This window comes from Anoplopoma fimbria, chromosome 10 (genome assembly GCF_027596085.1).
Source record: "Anoplopoma fimbria isolate UVic2021 breed Golden Eagle Sablefish chromosome 10, Afim_UVic_2022, whole genome shotgun sequence".
In the NCBI taxonomy this organism is placed as follows: domain Eukaryota; kingdom Metazoa; phylum Chordata; class Actinopteri; order Perciformes; family Anoplopomatidae; genus Anoplopoma; species Anoplopoma fimbria.
In genome coordinates this window covers 16,244,037-16,261,918 of record NC_072458.1, presented here as the reverse complement: position 1 = coordinate 16,261,918, position 17,882 = coordinate 16,244,037, and the positions used below count along the sequence as shown (strand labels likewise).

At 43.5% G+C, this 17,882-nt stretch overlaps 1 protein-coding gene across 4 annotated transcripts in view; it reads left to right on the top strand.

Annotated features, from left to right (window-relative positions):
- The window catches only part of arhgef1a (Rho guanine nucleotide exchange factor (GEF) 1a), a 108,852-nt gene that overhangs the window by 12,740 nt on the left and 78,230 nt on the right, over window positions 1-17,882 (top strand). For 2 of the 4 annotated variants that reach the window (XM_054605498.1, XM_054605500.1), the window contains 5 exons: window positions 6,575-6,737; window positions 7,202-7,269; window positions 13,068-13,131; window positions 13,301-13,433; window positions 15,336-15,445. In XM_054605498.1, coding sequence (XP_054461473.1) covers window positions 6,575-6,737; window positions 7,202-7,269; window positions 13,068-13,131; window positions 13,301-13,433; window positions 15,336-15,445 — 538 coding nt within the window. The remainder of the gene's footprint in view (window positions 1-6,574; window positions 6,738-7,201; window positions 7,270-13,067; window positions 13,132-13,300; window positions 13,434-15,335; window positions 15,446-17,882) is intronic. The other 2 variants (XM_054605499.1, XM_054605501.1) reach the window with 2 other exon arrangements.

Below are 17,882 nucleotides of genomic sequence, written 5' to 3'. Positions count from 1 at the left end.
GTTTATTATTGCATGTACCAAATTGCTTCAGCACAGCAAAATTCTTACGACTTGGCAAGCATCATTCATCTACGCAGTAGACGTCATACATATAACAAAAATAACATAAAACTCTATAACACTATGACAATAAAACATATAAAAAGTAACATTAACATACAACAATTTAAAAAAAAAACATATATCTCTGTAGCACTATGACATTATAACAATATAACATATAACATTAACATTCAACAATTAGAGTACAGTAGAAGGGCTAGCAGCAGTTTAAGTGTGAATAGAGAATAAGTTAAAAAGAAATGTTAAGGATAAGTTAAAAGTTTTTAAAATTGTGCAAATATATATCTATGAAGTGAAATGTATCTATGAAGTGAAATGTATAGCTGGACAATCAGGATGTGCCTACTCAACCACATGCAAACAGTACAAAACACACGACCCAGTGAGCACCAACTGGGATTTCAGCATTGATTTCTGGTTGAAAAACTGGGTGATATTGGGTCTGAACGTCGAAGACCTAATTACACCGTCTTTTCAACCGGCTAAAATGCGGTTACAACTTCAACGTGTCACAAAACACCCATTTGTTTGAAAATGTTAATGATTGTTTAGTTGTAGGTTGAAAGAGAGATAATATTGGTTACTGTGAACCTATTTTCTCCAAAGTTCTGTTACACTAGTCGGTGAAATATGGTCTATTTAAATGCATAACGTTCTAATAAAATGTCATAAATATGGAACTATAAACGCTGTGCTGCCAAGAAGATGCTCCCAGGACATCATTACGGGAGCAGCGTACATTCTGTCTGTAAATTCATGTAAAATACGAGTGTGTGCTTATTGCAGGAATGCGCAGGAACTTAGGCTCAGACTGCCTCGACAACTTGAAGAGCGAAGTGAACAAGCCGGCATATGGCAACAAACAAACAATCTAAAGTATTTTACTGTGTAATATTCCAGTGAGCATCTTTCTGTTGAAAAGATGTTTAAAAAATGAGGGAAATTTTTTTCTAATGCTTTTTTTATTTATAGATATCTATCTGAAATATGGCAGACCACCTGAAACTGGCTCCTGGGAGGCTTTGACAACGACATTTAAAGAAGAAACGGGAGATTTTGTTCAACAATCGTGTATTTTATAATTTCATCGTAGTTGTATTAAAGGAACTTGTTCGTGTTATATTTATATTGTTGCTTAATAAATACAAATAAGTTGTTGCCTGTGTCACATGGTCTTCTTTGTAATGTAAGTAGAAACTGTTGATGTGTTACTATGACTATGTATTTAATTTAGATATTTTTTACTGTGAGTATTTTGAAGTTCAAACAACGTTTAAACTACGGTGATGGTTAAAAGATGTAAAAAGTGGTTCAAATGCGAAAGTTTATTCACCGACCATATTTCACTGGGACCTGCAATATTTGAATGATATAGATTACCTCTCAGTAGATATTTGGGCCCTTTTAAAGAAACTTTGAGCCTCTGGAGCGCTCCTCTTTGAAGTCGTTATCATTTAAGACATATTTGCTGCCTGCACTGACCTCGGTTTAGAGAGTATGTGAACAGTGCAACCCAGTTGCTTGTTGCTATATGGTGACAGTAGTGGACTTAAGGAGTTCTTTCATTTCAGGGCTTATACAGGTAGTTTGGCTGTAAAGTGTGGCTGGAATGATACCGCCCTCATTCCAGAACGGGCATAACAGGAAGATTGGAAGGGAGGTGGCTCTCAGAGAGGAACTATAAGGACTTTTTATGAAGTTCTCAAGTTAGCTATTAAAATAGCTGACCAGGTTACTCAGTGGCATGTCGAGCCAGATTTTTCCAGAGCAGTTGCCAGCCCCTTAGGAGATGCCGGGGGTGCCGTCCAACATGCCACCCGAACCAGAGCCTATGCAGATAGGTACAACCAGGTTAACCCCAGATGAAAGGCGTAGACGTATGTCAAGTCGTAGTTGCCTTCATTTTGGTGAGATGGGTCATTTAATTGCTGTGTGCCTTGTACAGCCAAAAGACGAGGCTAGTCAGTAGTGAGGGGCATACTGACGAGCCATGTTGCTAGATCCTAGTCCTCCCCAAGAAAGATCCAATTAGTGGCCAGGCTGTCATGGCAATGCCAGAGTATTGAAGTCACAGTCCTCATTGACTCTGGAACGGATGAGAGCTTCATAGACAAATCACTTGTTAACCAAGCCCCTTATTAAGGCTATTGAGGCCAATGCCCTAAATGGCCGTCATCTAGCCTGGGTAGACTCCTGCACTGTTCCCGTAGTGTTGTGCTACCCCTGGCCTGAGGTTTATAATCCGAAGATTATTATTATATTCCTTTATTGATCCCCATGGGGGAAATTCGGGTGTTGCAGCAGCTAAACTACACAGAAACAGATAATATATACACATATTATACAATATGTACAGTATATCCACATGGGGGGGGGGGGGGGGGGACTGTGGTTTCCGCTGTTGTTGTACAGTCTGATGGCAGTGGGCACAAATGAGCGTCTGAAGCGCTCCGTCCTGCTCTTTGGTAGAATCAGCCGATGCCCAGCTGCCACAGTTCCTCATGGAGAGGATGAGAGGGATTGTCCAGGATGGCTCCGAGTTTGGCCTTCATCCTCCTCTCACCCACTGACTCCAGACTGTCCAGCTACAGACCCACCACAGAGCTGGCTTTCCTCACCAGCTTATTGAGCTTGTTGGCATCTCCAGTCCTGATACCACCACCCCAGCACACCACAGCAAAGAAGAGGGCGCTGGCTACCACAGACTGGTAGAATGCCTTGAGCAGTTTATTGCACACATTGAACGACCTCAGCCTCCTCAGGAAGAACAGCCAGCTCTGTCCTTTCCTGTAGAGGGCATCAGTGTTGTGTGTCCAGTCCAGTTTATTGTTGATCTGCACCCCAAGGTACTTGTAGGACTCATCCTCTTCTCAAAGAGCTTCTCACCGGAGGCCTTGGAGGTGGAGCAGGTGGTGGAGGGCAGACTGCTGATGGTGAGGGCCAAGGTTGAACATTTACGAGTTAGTGGATGTGTGGAGGAGAACCAACGGGGACATAAGACAGTATACTCTGGTCAACATGCTGCAGGAGTACGGCAGAGGAGAGGAAAGGCCCGTTTCTACCGACCCTTTTCCAGAGCTGGGCTTTGTTCCAGACCTGAACGGGTTCTCTGGACCCTTACTGACTGGTACAAAGGGTGAGGTGATGAACATACACTCCACTAACGGGAAAGCTGTCTACCCACACTGTGAGCAAAAAGAAGCTAAGCGGGAGAGCTGACACAGTGTGGAGACAGAAAATGGACCTGGACCCTGGTGAGAAACCAGTATGGAGGGTTCTGTACAAACCTCCTATAAAGAAGGGAACTGGTGATCTACAGTGGAGGATTTTACATGGTGCTATCGCTGTAAACTCTTTTATCTCGGTTCTTAACCCGTAATGAATAATGAATGTCCGTTCTGTGGAGCAGCAGAAACTGTGTTTCACTGTTTTTACGAGTGTGAGAGACTCCGCCACCTTTTCAATGCACTGCAGTGTGTTTTTTGTCACTCACGCTCCTCGCTGCAGCTGATGGTGGGATGTAAACAATAACAACAATGGCGTGTGAGTACTCCTGCGGTAGATAGTAGGGTCTCAAACCCACTGCCAGGAGCTCAATGTCGGGAGTGCAGATACACTCCTTCACAGTGACATGGCCAGGATTACACCATTTAGAGTTAACAAAGACAGCAAGACCTCCTCCTCTCTTCTTACCGCTCTGTTTCCCTCTGTCCGCCCGAACCAGCGAGAAGCCGGCTAGTTCGAGCAGACTGTCCAGTATCTTCCCATGCAGCCATGTCTCCGTGAAGCAGAGCAGACTACACTCCCTGTATGCCTGCTGGTTGCTCACCAATGCTGACAGTTCATCCACTTTGTTAGCGAGGGACCTCACATTCCCCATAATGACTGTGGGGAGAAAAGGTTTCACTCTCCTGTCCCTCTCCATCCTCTCCCGGACCTTCACTCCGGCTCTTTTTCCACGACGGGGTTGTCTCCATATCGCCTCGGGTATGCGGGCAGAGGGAACGCCGGCTCCGCTCCGGTAGTGCAGAAGCTCATCGTGGGTGTAGGTCAACATGATAAAAAGTTCCAATTGTGTGCAGAGAAAGGGGAAAAAACGCGGGAACATACAATTACCAAAAAAAAGAAGACAACAACGAATAAAAATAGTAGAAAGAATACAAAAGTAGCAAAGTTGGTAGAGAGCTGCTGCGACAGGCTGCCGACCTCTGGCGCCATTTTAGTAATTTTTGATTGGAGTACAGGGGCCATTATTCAGTGGAGCTCTCAATGCTTGTTATGGTGTCTTCAGTCTGCGTCCCCACCTGTTAGCTCAGTTACACCCAGTTTTACTGAAAAGCCAGATTTCCCAGCAGTTCCTCAGGTCTATCACAATTTAGGGCATGTGTTTAGTAAGGAGAGAGCCCTATCCTTGCCACCCCATCGGCTGTGCTATTGAGTTAAAGTCATGTGCCACCTTCCCCTTCAGTCGGCTGTAAAACCTCTCCTGGCCTGAGAGACAAGCCATGGAGGGTTACATCAATGAATCCTTGGCGGCTGGAATCATACGGCTATCATCCTCCTCCTTGGGTTGGGCTTCTTCGTGGGCAAGAAAGATGGGACTCTGCGGCCGTGTATTGACTAACGTGGAGTCAATGACATCACTGTAAGGAACAATTATTCCCTTCCACTTTTTGACTCTGCCTTTGTTCCCATCCAGGGGGCTTGGATTTTCACTAAGTTAGACCTACAGAACGCCTACCACCTTGTTAGGATCTGAAAGGGTGACGAGTGGAAGACGACTTTTAACACTCCCCTGGGCCATTTTGACGCCTCTGCTGTATTTCAAGCTCCACCCCTGTGCCTATTTTTCCCATCGTCTCACCCCTAAAGAGAACTATGATATTGGGAACAGGCAGCCGCTACCTGTGAAGATGGCACTGAAGGAATGCAGCACTGGTTAGAAGAAGCTGAGCTTCTTTTTATTGTGTGGAACGACCACAAGAACCTTGAATATATTAAGATGGCCAAGACACTGAACTCTAGAAAGGCCAGGTGGGCTTTGTTCTTTGGAAGGTTTAACTTTGTGCTTACCTACATCCCCTTCATTTTAAAAAAACTTTCAAAATTAATTTATAAATCTGCATACATTGGTTTATATACTGTTTATTGAAGAAAAGCAAATGCTTTAAAGTCTTCACAGCTGTTAATAACCAGTATTCATTTTATTCTATTTTTTAAGTTGGAGTGTGTGTTCTTACATTTATTTTTTATTGTACAGGTATTACTACATTAGCACAGTAGCAGGTGCAAATCCAATTTTGACAACCTCAGGGCAGACAAATGAAGCTCTTGCGTAAGTTCAGTCAGGAAGACAATACTCTCGTATGCTTAGTCTCGTAGTTTATTTCTCAAACATCTGCCATTCTGTCCTCACGCATGCTCACTCAGGATTTCCTCTCTGTCATTGTTCAGGGGTGTCAATCATGATATCAGCTGTTTAGATCAGCGGGTCTCTTCAATCCAATAGCACAGCGACACAATTACATCGTTAGCCTATCATCTTGCTGCTGTCTCTCTCTACCTTCAGTACGTTCATGCTGCTGCTGCGCCCCTCCACCTCCCTGTCTCCGCCCAATCTTCGCAGGTTTATCAGCTTCAACAGCTTCATCAACTCATCATTCTATCAGCCTCATCAGCCACCACCGTGTCTGGACTCCACGGGGGGGATTTATCTTGCTGCTGCTCAGGGCAGACACCCCTCGATAACAAATCTCCCTGTGGAGTCCAAGCACCAAAGACTCTGTCAAGACTTTATCATCATATATCATCTGTTAATAATAAACGATTATCTTTTCCTCATTTTAATGTCCTCTCCTGATTGAAATCCCGTTGCAACCCTTGAGGGGGGCTCAAACCCCAGGTTTGGAGCCCCTGCTCTGAAGCACAGTAAAATAAAGTGTACCTTATTGCTAACCAGAGAGGTTGGCCTTTGAGGTAGGTCATTGACCAATAGTTTACCATACTCACCAATCAACCTGAACAAAAGGCAGAACTACAATTTGCCTATAAGTTCTTTAATCATTCTCAGGGATACAGCTTTAAGCAGAACAGCAAGGCTGACAGTGGTGCATTTTGAGTGTGCAGACAGCTTTTGTCTCTGACCCTTTAAGATAAGATAAGATAAGATAAGATAATCCTTTATTAGTCCCGCAGCGGGGACATTTGCACCTGTCTGTGTGCTTGACATGCTCACCTGTGACTAAACATCTCTTGTACCTGTAAATATGCTTAACATCCCTCCAGTGAATGTCAACACTGTTCCCATTACAAATCTCAGTTGCTCATGATGTTACAACTGTGGCCGTAATGTGACAGAGCCTCAGTGTAGCAGTAATGCTGTTTTTATAACAACCTGCTCCTTTCTCCGTCCATCAGTCCAAAGACACATGTACAAACTTGATGCTGACAGAGGTCTCTTAACAAATATAAAGGAAGTATTTTTCACATTGAGTCTCTGTTTCTTTTTTAGAATAAAGAGAGAGAGCGCATGAGGGAGCGAGAGAAGGAGGCAAGGGAGAGGGAGGCACGTTACAGCAATGGTCATCTCTTCACGTCATTGACAGTGTCAGGAAACACACTCTGTTCAGCATGCAACAAGAGTATTACTGCCAAGGAGGCGCTCAGCTGCCCTAGTAAGTACATATAAAGTAAAAGTTTAATAACTTCTTACTTCAGTTAGACTGTGAAGGTATCTATGACTTACATTCCTGAATAACAAAACTGTGTTTGTCTGCGGGAATCTGCGTAGGGATGAGGTTTGGCTGGTGGAAGGGTCAAAACACACAGGACTTTTACCCAAGATATGCTGTTTTTGTCCTGTTTGAACCAAGTAGTTTGGTTACATAAACACAATTTAAACATACATAAATACATTTTGTTTTGTCTTGTTTCAATTTTGCAGTTATTTTAACCCAAACCCTGATGTTTTTACTAAACCATACTAGGTAGTTTTGTAGCGTTGTGTAGTTTTGTTAAATTTACAACGTTAACCACGTGTTCCAAACTGTTTTAAACTGCTACCTAATCTGGGAAAGATTCTGAGAAAAAGAAAGAGGTATAACATGTTTTGATTTCTTTATGTCTCTATTTTTTCCAGCATGCAATGTCACTATCCACAACCGCTGTCGAGACACTTTGCCAAACTGCGCCAAAATGAAACAGAGGGTAGGACACAGGCTACACCACAATCATCAGAACTCTAATGATCGATTAGGGTTTCTTCCTTTTTTCTATCATCTACACACATATTTAGAAAATCATGACATTGTTCAATTGATCAATTGTGAGAGAAACATGGCAAAATCTTTGGTCATCATGGTTCTCAGGCAAATATTTTTTATACTTTTTTACACTTATGATGCTTTTTTTTGGACTCAATGTTATGGGAACCTTTAAAGGTGTCATGGCCATGGCCATGTCTCTGGTTATTCCTTGTGTTTCATGTGTTTTCCCTTGCCCTTGTGTCTCCTATGCTCCCTTGTTTGTTTATCTCTGTGTGTGTGTCTGTGAGGTGGGCGTGTCACTCCTCTCACTCTCCCCAGCTCCCTGATTACTGCCAAGCATACTCACCTGCTCCAAGCCACACACCTGCCTTCAATCTACTCATCAACTCTGCTGTATATCAACCCCGGTCATCCACTCACTCACCGCCAGATCGTTGCATTTATGTCAGACCTTCCAGCAATTTCCCGTGGACTGATTTCACGTTGCCGACCCTGCCTGCCTGTCTGGACTTCCCTGCCTTGCCTGTGCCCCGGTCAACCACTCAGCCTTCTGTCCCCGACCCCGAGTTTAGCCTCCGCTTCCTCTGGTTTCCGTCTGCCTGATCCCCTGCCTGTTTCCCTTTGTGAGTCTGCTGTGTTCTCAGCTTTGAATAAAGCTCCAGAACTTTATCTGTCTCCTGGTCGTTCTGCTTTTGGGTCCACACCACAATCCGTGACAGAACGATCTGGCCACGACATGGACCCAGCGTTCGACACCTCGTCACAGGCCCGGTTCGGGTTCATCGAAGAGGCGCTCCAGAGACGCGAGACCCAGGTTGTCACCAACACTGCTGACGTTCGCCACGTCCTGGCGAGCAGCAACTTGGCCTGGACTGCCCTGTTTAACCAGGTTCAGCAGCTCACGACAGCCATTTCGCAGACCTTCGCTCAGCCTGTCCCTAAGCTTGTCTTGCCGGCTTTCCAGACTGCGCCTGTCTCGCCGGCTTTCCAGACTGCGCCTGTCTCGCCGGCTTTCCAGACAGCGCCTGTCTCGCCGGCTTTCCAGACTGCACCTGTCTCGCCGGCTTTCCGGCCAACTCCTGACCCGTCTGCTTTCCGGCCGACTCCTGACCCGTCGGCGTTCCTGCCGACTCCTGACCCGTCAGCATTCCTGCCGACTCCTGACCCGCCGGTGCCCCGGCCGACTCCTTACCCGTCGGTGTCCCGGCTGACTCCTGACCCGTCAACGTTCCTGCCGACCCCTGACCCGTCGACGTTCCTGCCGACTCCTGACCCGTCGGCGTTCCTTCCAACTCCTGACCCGTCAGTGCCCCGGCCGACTCCTTACCCGTCGGCGCTCCGGCGCTCCTGTGCCGCGCCGACTCCTGACTCCTGACCCGTCGGTGTTCCTGCCGACTCCTGACCCGTAAGGTGCCCCGGCCGACTCCTGACCCGTCGGCTTTCATGCCGACTCCTTCACCTACTGACCCATCGGCTTTCATGCCGACTCCTTCACCTACTGACCAGTCGGTTTTCCTGCCGACTCCTTCACCTACTGACCAGTCGGCTTTCCTGCCGGCTCCTTCACCTCCTGAACCGTCGGCTCTCCGGCCGACTCTTGACTCGTCGGCGCTCCGGCCGACTCCTGCACCTGCTGACCTATCGGCGCTCTGGCCGACTCCTACACCGCCCATCCCGTCGGCGCTCCGGCCGACTCCAGTCCCGGCTGGGCAGCAGCCTTCCCTGGGTCCCGTCCCGGCTGGGTCACAGCCTTCCCCGGGTCCCGTCCCGGCTGGGTCGCAGCCTTCCCCGGGTCCCGTCCTGGCTGGGCTGCAGCATCCACCTGCTTCCGCTGGGTCGCAGCCTTCCCCGGGTCCCGTCCCGGCTGGGCTGCAGCGTCCACCTGCTTCCGCTGGGTCGCAGCGTCCCCCTGCTCTTGTTTCCGCTGGGTCCGCCCACCTCAAGAGACCCTCGCCCGACCTCCAGAGAGGATCCGCCCGCCTCGACAGACCCTCGCCCGACTCGCTCTCAGATTGACCATCTTGTTGATAGTGCTGCATGCTCACTGCGAATGACACTAGACTCTATAGCTCCTCTAAAAAAGAAGCTAATAAAAGAAAGGAGGTTTGCTCCATGGTATAATCCTCAAACCCGCGATTTAAAGCAAATATCGTGAAAACTTGAAAGGATATGGCGTTCCACCAATGTGGATGAAGCGCGGTTAGTCTGGCGAGACAGTCTTAAAATATATAAGAAGGCACTCCGTAATGCTAGAGCAGCCTATTATTCAGCATTAATAGAGAAAAATAAGAACAACCCCAGGGTTCTCTTCAGCACTGTAGCCAGGCTGACAGAGAGTCACAGCTCTGTTGAGCCGTGTATTCCTATAAACCTCCGTAGTAGTGACTTCATGAACTTCTTTAATGATAAGATTCTAACTATTAGAGAAAAAATTTATAATCTACTGCCCTCAACCAGTACCGATCGATCCATAGCTGTAGAACCTGAAATATATTTAGATGGCTTTTCTCCCATCGACCTTCAACAATTGACTTTAACTATTTCTAAGTCTAAACCTTCCTGTCTCTTAGACCCGATTCCGACTAGGCTGCTTAAGGAAGTTTTACCTTTAATTAGCAATTCTTTATTAGAAATTATCAATCTGTCTTTACTAACGGGCCATGTACCACAGGCCTTCAAACTAGCTGTAATTAAACCTCTTCTTAAGAAACCTACTCTTGATCCAGAGGTGTTGGCTAACTATAGACCTATATCTAACCTTCCGTTCCTCTCTAAGATCCTTGAGAAAGCAGTAGCAAATCAGCTCTGTGACTTTATGCATAACAATAGTTTATTTGAGGATTTTCAGTCAGGATTTAGAGTGAATCATAGCACAGAGACGGCACTGGTGAAAATTACCAATGACCTTCTAATAGCTTCAGACAAAGGACTTGTCTCTGTACTTGTATTGCTAGACCTTAGTGCTGCATTTGATACCATTGACAGAGTTCGAGTTTGTTTCTGTTATGTAACTTAATGTTTTGTTATGCACCTTCATTGATCACCAAATCCTATTACAGAGATTGGAGCATCTAATAGGCATTAAAGGAACCGCACTTAGCTGGTTTAAGTCGTATTTATCAGACCGATCTCAGTTTGTATATGTAAACAATGAAAGCTCGATGAAAACCAGGGTTAGTCACGGAGTTCCACAGGGGTCTGTTCTTGGACCTATTTTATTTACCTTATATATGCTTCCCTTGGGGAATATTATCAGAAAACACTCAGTAAACTTTCATTGTTATGCAGATGATACCCAGTTATATCTATCAATTAAGCCAGACGAAACTAACCAGTTCTCTAAACTTCAAGCATGTCTTACGGACATAAAAACCTGGATGACCTGTAACTTTTTAATGTTAAACTCTGAAAAAACTGAAGTTATCCTACTAGGCCCAGATCACCTTCGAAATCAATTATCTAACGATATAGTTTCTCTAGATGGCATTGCTCTAGCATCCAGCACTACCGTTAAGAACCTTGGAGTTATCTTTGACCAGGATCTGTCTTTTAACTCTTATATAAAACAGATCTCAAGGACAGCCTTTTTTCATTTACGTAACATTGCGAAAATCAGGCAAATCCTGTCTCAAAGCGATGCAGAAAAACTAGTTCATGCATTTGTTACCTCTAGACTAGATTACTGTAACTCCTTATTATCAGGCTGTTCTAATAGGTCTCTTAGATCTTTACAGTTGATCCAGAATGCTGCAGCACGTGTTCTAACAAAAACTAAGAAAAGAGATCATATTACTCCAGTATTAGCTTCTCTGCACTGGCTCCCTGTTAAATCAAGAATAGAATTTAAAATTCTTTTACTTACCTACAAAGCTCTAACTGGCCAGGCACCGTCTTATCTTAAGGAACTTATAGTTCCATTTTACCCAACTAGAGAGCTGCGCTCAATCAATGCAGGGTTACTTGTGGTTCCTAGAGTATATAAAAGTAGGATGGGAGCCAGAGCCTTCAGTTATCAGGCTCCTCTTCTGTGGAACCAGGTTCCAGTTTCAGTCCGGGGGCAGACACACTCACCACTTTCAAGAGCAGGCTTAAGACCTTCCTTTTTGATAGCGCTTATAGTTAGGGCTGGTTCAGGTTCGCCTTGGTCCAGCCCCTAGATATGCTGCTATATGCCTAGACAGCCGGGGGACTACCTAGGATACGCTGAGCTCCTCTCTCCTCTTCTCTCCCTCCATCTTTATATATTAATCCCCTATTTATGCACATTACTGATTTTGCTTCTTCCCCGGAGTTCTTGTGCTTTCTCGCCTCGCAGGTTCCCAGGAATCGGGGTTATATTTGGACTGTCATCGTGCCACCTACTGAGGCCCTGCTGACACCCACTACTACTACCACTATCATTATTAGTCACATTACTATTATTATTGCCTGTACTATTACGCTTATTGACTTGCTTGTACCCTGGAGTCTTTGTGCTTTCTCGCTTCGCAGGCTTCTATAAATCGTGGCTGTACCTGGACCGTGGTCGTGCATCCTGCTACGGCCCTGCTGACACCGACTGCTACCACCATTATTATTACTAGTCACATTACTATTACTATTACCTGTACCATTAAGCATTTTAGCTTTACTTCCACCCTGAAGCCCTTTTGCTTTCTCGTTCTGCAGGTTTCCATGAATCGTTGTGGTACCTGGACCGTAGTCGTGCCTCCTGCTGTGAGCCGACTGACACCCACTGCTACTTCGATTATTATTATTAATCACATTACTATCCCTATTTTCACAACTATAATTCTACTGTAATAATTGCTGCTGTTATTATAAGTAGTCTTATTATATGAATCATTTATGTCATATACATTGAATGTGTTGTATCTCTGTTATGCTGTTCATTCTGTACACATGACATCTATTGCATTCTGTCCATCCTGGGAGAAGGATCCCTCCTCTGTCGTTCTCCCATAGGTTTCTTCCTTTTTTCTCCCTGTTAAAGGGGTTTTTTAGGGGAGTTTTTCCTGTGCCGATGTGAGGGAAGGACAGAGGATGTCGCATGTGCACAGATTGTAAAGCCTTCTGAGGCAAATTTGTAATTTGTGATTCGGGGCTATACAAAATAAACTGAATTGAATTGAATATCCTGCCTGTCTGTCTGCTGTGTTCTCAGCTTTGAATAAAGCTCCAGAACTTTATCTGTCTCCTGGTCGTTCTGCTTTTGGGTCCACACCACAATCTGTGACAAAAGGTTGTAATGCTGGAACCCATTGTTTTACACCAGTCAGCATTCCAGGCTTAAATGTTGAATCATGAGTATGACCACATTTCTAGGTCAGAAACCTCATGCGTAAATTAAAATAGTTACATTTTGAATTGGGAGATAAAGCTGATAGATTGTTAGTAAGAAAGGGGACATGCCAACAGGTCTATTCATAACATTTCCTCCTTTTAATCATGGATCCTAAACGATTGGTGACAGTTTTTTGGAAACAATGGAAAAGGGATTGAGAGTTGGAGAGAGATCGCTGGTGTTGTCAGTTTATTGTTTTGTATTACAGAAAGCGTAGCTTTGTGTCTCAATTATTTTCAATGCCATGGCAGAATATTGAGCTGTAGGGACAATGTTGTCGCAACGTAAGCTTTCAGAACGAGACTTCTCCTAGTGAGACATACAAACATATATATTTATATATACTTTATATGAAATACTATTGTAAATACTGATTTGTGCCCTTATTAATACAGCAGCAGAAGATGGCCCTTTTGCGGAATAACTCAGCCGTACAGAATGTCACGCTGCGCACAAAAAGTGAGAGCTTTTCTTACACATACATATATTCCGTCTCATTATCTACCTCAAATTGTTCTCATTGAGCCATGCCTGTTTTTTCTCCTCCTTCCGCCCTGCTCCCGTCTGCTTGTCACTCTCCCTTGTGTTGTTCTCCCTTCCGTACCTGCAACTTTATTTTACCCAACAGCTCCAGGAATGCGCGAGCGTCCAAGTTCAGCCATCTACCCTTCTGACAGCTTCCGACAGTCCCTGCTGGGATCCCGCCGTGGTCGCTCCAGCCTATCCCTGTCCAAGAGTGTCTCCACCAACAACATTGCAGGGTCAGCCTCATTTTCATTGTCCAGCAGCTACAACACAATATAAGGCACACAAAAACACAGGTAGCTACCCTACGATATGGTCTAGCCTCTCCCCACTGTAGGACTTGTGCACAAGCACAATGTGGATTTTGATCCTGTGAATAAGTATCAGCTTTAATGGTCATATACATAGATACATACATACATACATACATACATACATACATACATACATACATACAGCGGGTAAAATAAGTATTGAACACGTCACCATTTTTCTCAGTAAATGTATTTCTAAAGGTGCTATTGACATGAAATTTTCACCAGTTGTCGGTAACAACCCAAGTAATGCATACATACAAAGACAACAAAACAAATATGGAATGACACAGGGAAAAAGTATTGAACACGCTCACTGAAATTTATTTAGTACTTCGTACAAAAGCCTTTGTTGGTAATGACAGCTTCCTGTATGGAGAAACTAGTTGCATGCATTGCTCAGGTGTGATTTTTGGCCCATTCTTCCACACAAACAGTCTTCCATTCATCCTTCCTTCAATTATATGAAGTTTGCCAGTGCCATATGCTGAAAAACAGCCCCACACCATGATGTTCCCACCTCCAAACTTCACTGTTGGTATGGTGTTTTTCCAAACATGGTGTGTATTATGGCATCCAAAGAGTTCAATTTTGGTCTCATCTGACCAGACTATATTCTCCCAGTATTTCACAGGCTTGTCTAAATGTTGTGCAGCAAACTTTAAACAAGCTTCAACATGCTTTTTCTTCAGCAATGGAGTCTTGCGTGGTGAGATTGCATACAGGCCACGGCGGTTGAGTGCATTACTTATTGTTTTCTTTGAAACAATTGTACCTGCTAATTCCAGGTCTTTCTGAAGCTCCCCACAAGTGGTCCTTGGCTCTTGGACAACTCTTCTGATAATTCTTTTCACTCCTCTGTCAGAAATCTTGCGAGGAGCACCTGGTCATGGCCGGTTTATGGTGAAATTATGTTCTTTCCACTTCCGGATTATGGCCCCAACAGTGCTCACTGGAACATTCAGAAGTTTAGAAATCCTTCTGTAACCAATGCCATCAGTATGTTTTGCAACAATAAGGTTGCGAAGGTCTTGAGAGAGCTCTTTGCTTTTACCCATCATGAGATGTTTCTTGTGTGACACCTTGGTAATGAGACACCTTTTTATAGGCCATTAGTTGGGACTGAACCAGCTGATATTAATTTGCACTGACAAGGGGCAGGATTGCTTTCTAATTACTTATAGATTTCAGCTGGTGTCTTGGCTTTCCATGCCTTTTTGCACCTCTCTTTCTTCATGTGTTCAATACTTTTTCCCTGTATCATTCCATTTTATTACACATAACTTAATTTCTGAACTTATTTGTTTGGTTGTATGTATGTATTAATTGGGTTGTTACCGACATCTGGTGAAAATGTCATGTCAATAGAAATATATTAGAAATATATTTACTGAGAAAAATGGTGATGTGTTCAATACTTATTTTACCTGCTGTATATACAAGTACATGACATTTTCCTTCTGCATTTAACCCATCCCTGAGGAGCAGTGGGCTGCTAAGAAGCACCCGGGGAGCAACTTGGGGTTAAGTGTCTTGCTCAAGGTCACCTCGACATGTGGACTGTAGACGCCAGGAATCAAACCAGCCACCTTGCAATTGCGGAATGAGTGTTCTGAGCCATAGCCACTCCAATTGGTTCTGCCTTAAGTTTTATGGCCTCCATTTGATTGGAGCTTTCCTACCAGCTACCAATATGTGTGTGTGTGTGTGTGTGTGTGTGTGTGTGTGTGTGTGTGTGTGTGTGTGTGTGTGTGTGTGTGTGTGTGTGTGTGTGTGTGTGTGTGTGTGTGTGTGTGTGTGTGTGTGTGTGTGTGTATATTGTAGGACCTTGAATGACGACTCTCCCCTCGGGCTGCGCAGAATCCTTTCCCAGTCTACAGACTCCCTCAGCTTCAGGACCAGAGCTATGTCAGTGGAGTCTCTCAATGATGACGGTATAACTACATTCAACCTATGCATCATAGTGAAATGGCTGGGAAATCTGGAGACATTGGGGAGAGATGTGGGTTAGCTAAAAGTAAGTAAATTGAGTAAGGTGGAGGTGAGGCAAGTAATAATAAGAAGTGCTGTAGTAGGTGAAAACTGACATTGGGGTGATTTGGCAGAATTAGGTCACCTAGGTGATGAAAATGAAGGTAAAGTGCTTTAAACATGTAATTAATCAGTGGTAATGAGTGTTGTTTGGTAAGACTGGGAATGACTAGTTGGTAAGGTGTGCAGTGTGGCAGAGGAAGCAAGAGTAGCGGTTGAGACTAGGTGACCAGGGTTCAAATCCTTGCACATACCCTCTTTAGTAACATGAGACAACCCTGTCTTCTACAAGATTATGTTCCTATGCAACTAAACTGATTCCTCAAGTTACCCTTCGATCCTGGATCTCCAAAGCAGACTGGCCAATTACAGCGTGGCCATGGTTGGCTCCAACCAGGGTCTGACTACGATTGACTTTCTCTGCAATCATTTCAGTCATGCCCCATGTTCAGGTTAGTTTAGTGATTATGGAGCTAGTCATGGTTAAATGTTGTGTAGTAGTGATACACGTTACCTGGAGAGTTTGGAAGGAGATATAGGTTTATTAAACGTTACATTTCTACATAAAACCTGTGGAGCGAGCATTAGCAGAGTGCGATAGCACTTCATTACTAGGTTTAGTACTTCTAGGCTAAAATAGCTAATAAAGGTATAATAAGGGGTTAAATTGGACCAGGGCGGTCTCTGGCTCAGGACTTACGCTCTTCCATGTCACTGTTGCCAGGTCGTTTTGGTTTTGTGTAGCTTTGAAAATAGCTATGAGCAAGTCTTTTTCCAAAAGAAAGAGGGCCTTTTTATTTAAATTTACAAACCTTACTTTACTTTACGTTGCTGCATGCCTCCAAAACAAACTAAAACTAATTTTACTATAAATTAAGCATCCATGCACGAACACACTTTGGAGAGAAAAAGACAAACATACAGCATACGGAGAGTTAAACACTGCACATGCTAAACTGTGTGTCTCTGAAAATTGTGTGTGTGAAATATATATATATATATATATATATATATATTCAAACTCTTCATATTCAAGTAAACTATTGTTAACACACAGTGGTGGAAGAAGTAATCATATCTTGACTTAAAGATAAGTACCAACACTACAGTGTGAAATACTCTGTTCCATAAAAAAAAGTCCTGCATTCAAAATATTAATCAACTAAAGAACAAAAGTATTAGCAGGAACATATACTTAACATACCAACAGTCAAAGTAAAAATAATATATATTACTGGATACAATTATTGATGCATTAATATGTTCACAGCTGGTAAAGGTGGAGCTGTGTAGTTTAATCTATCATAAAAAAATATAATATATGGTAATTATAGAGAGAACTAAAACTGTCAGATAAATTAAGTGGACTAAGAACAGTATTTACCTCTGAGATGTAGACGAGGAGAAAGCAGCATAAAATATAGCTACTCAAATACAAGTACTTGATATGATAGTAACTAGTAAAATACTAGTAAATGATTTAATATCAAATAATCATATTGATTTATTTTGTCTAACTGAAACCTAGCTGTCTCATGAAGAATATGTTTGCCTAAATTAATCAACTCCTCCAAGTCATTTTAATACTCATATTCCTCGAGGCACAGGCCGAGGAGGTGGAGTAGCAGCCATCTTTGACTCAAGCCTATTAATAAACCACAAACCTAAATTAAATTATAACTCATTTGAAAGCCTTGTTCTTAGTCTTTCAAACCCAACCTGGAAAGCATTACAGCCAATTATATTTGTTATAGTGTTCCGCATCCCACATCTGTATTCTGAATTCCTTTTGGAATTTTCAGAGTTTCAAGTTTAGTCCTTAAAACAGATTAGTTGTATTATTACAAGTTATTTTTGTAGGTGATTTTAATATTCATGTGGATGTCGATAATGATAGCCTTAGTACAGCGTTTATTTCATAGATTTGATTGACCCTCGACCTTGTTCTGGAATATGGTATTAAAGTAGAAAATGTTATAGTCTTTCCACAGAACCCTTTCTATCAGACCATAACCTACTAATTTTCGAATTTTTACTACCGTAGTGTACGCCATTAGGCAAAAGTTTCTACACTAGATGCCTATCTGATATTGCTGTAGCTAAATTTAAAGAAGCGATTCCATCTGCGTTTCATTCAATACCATACAGAGGACTCCTACGCTAACATTAGTCCATCCCAGATTGACCATCTTGTCGATAGTGCTGCAGGCTCACTGCGAATGACACTAGACTCTATTGCCCCTCGAAAAAAGAAGATAATTAAAGAAAAGCTTGCTCAATGGTATTACCCTTTAACCCGCAAATTAAAGCACACATTGCAAAATACATTGCAAAAAAAAA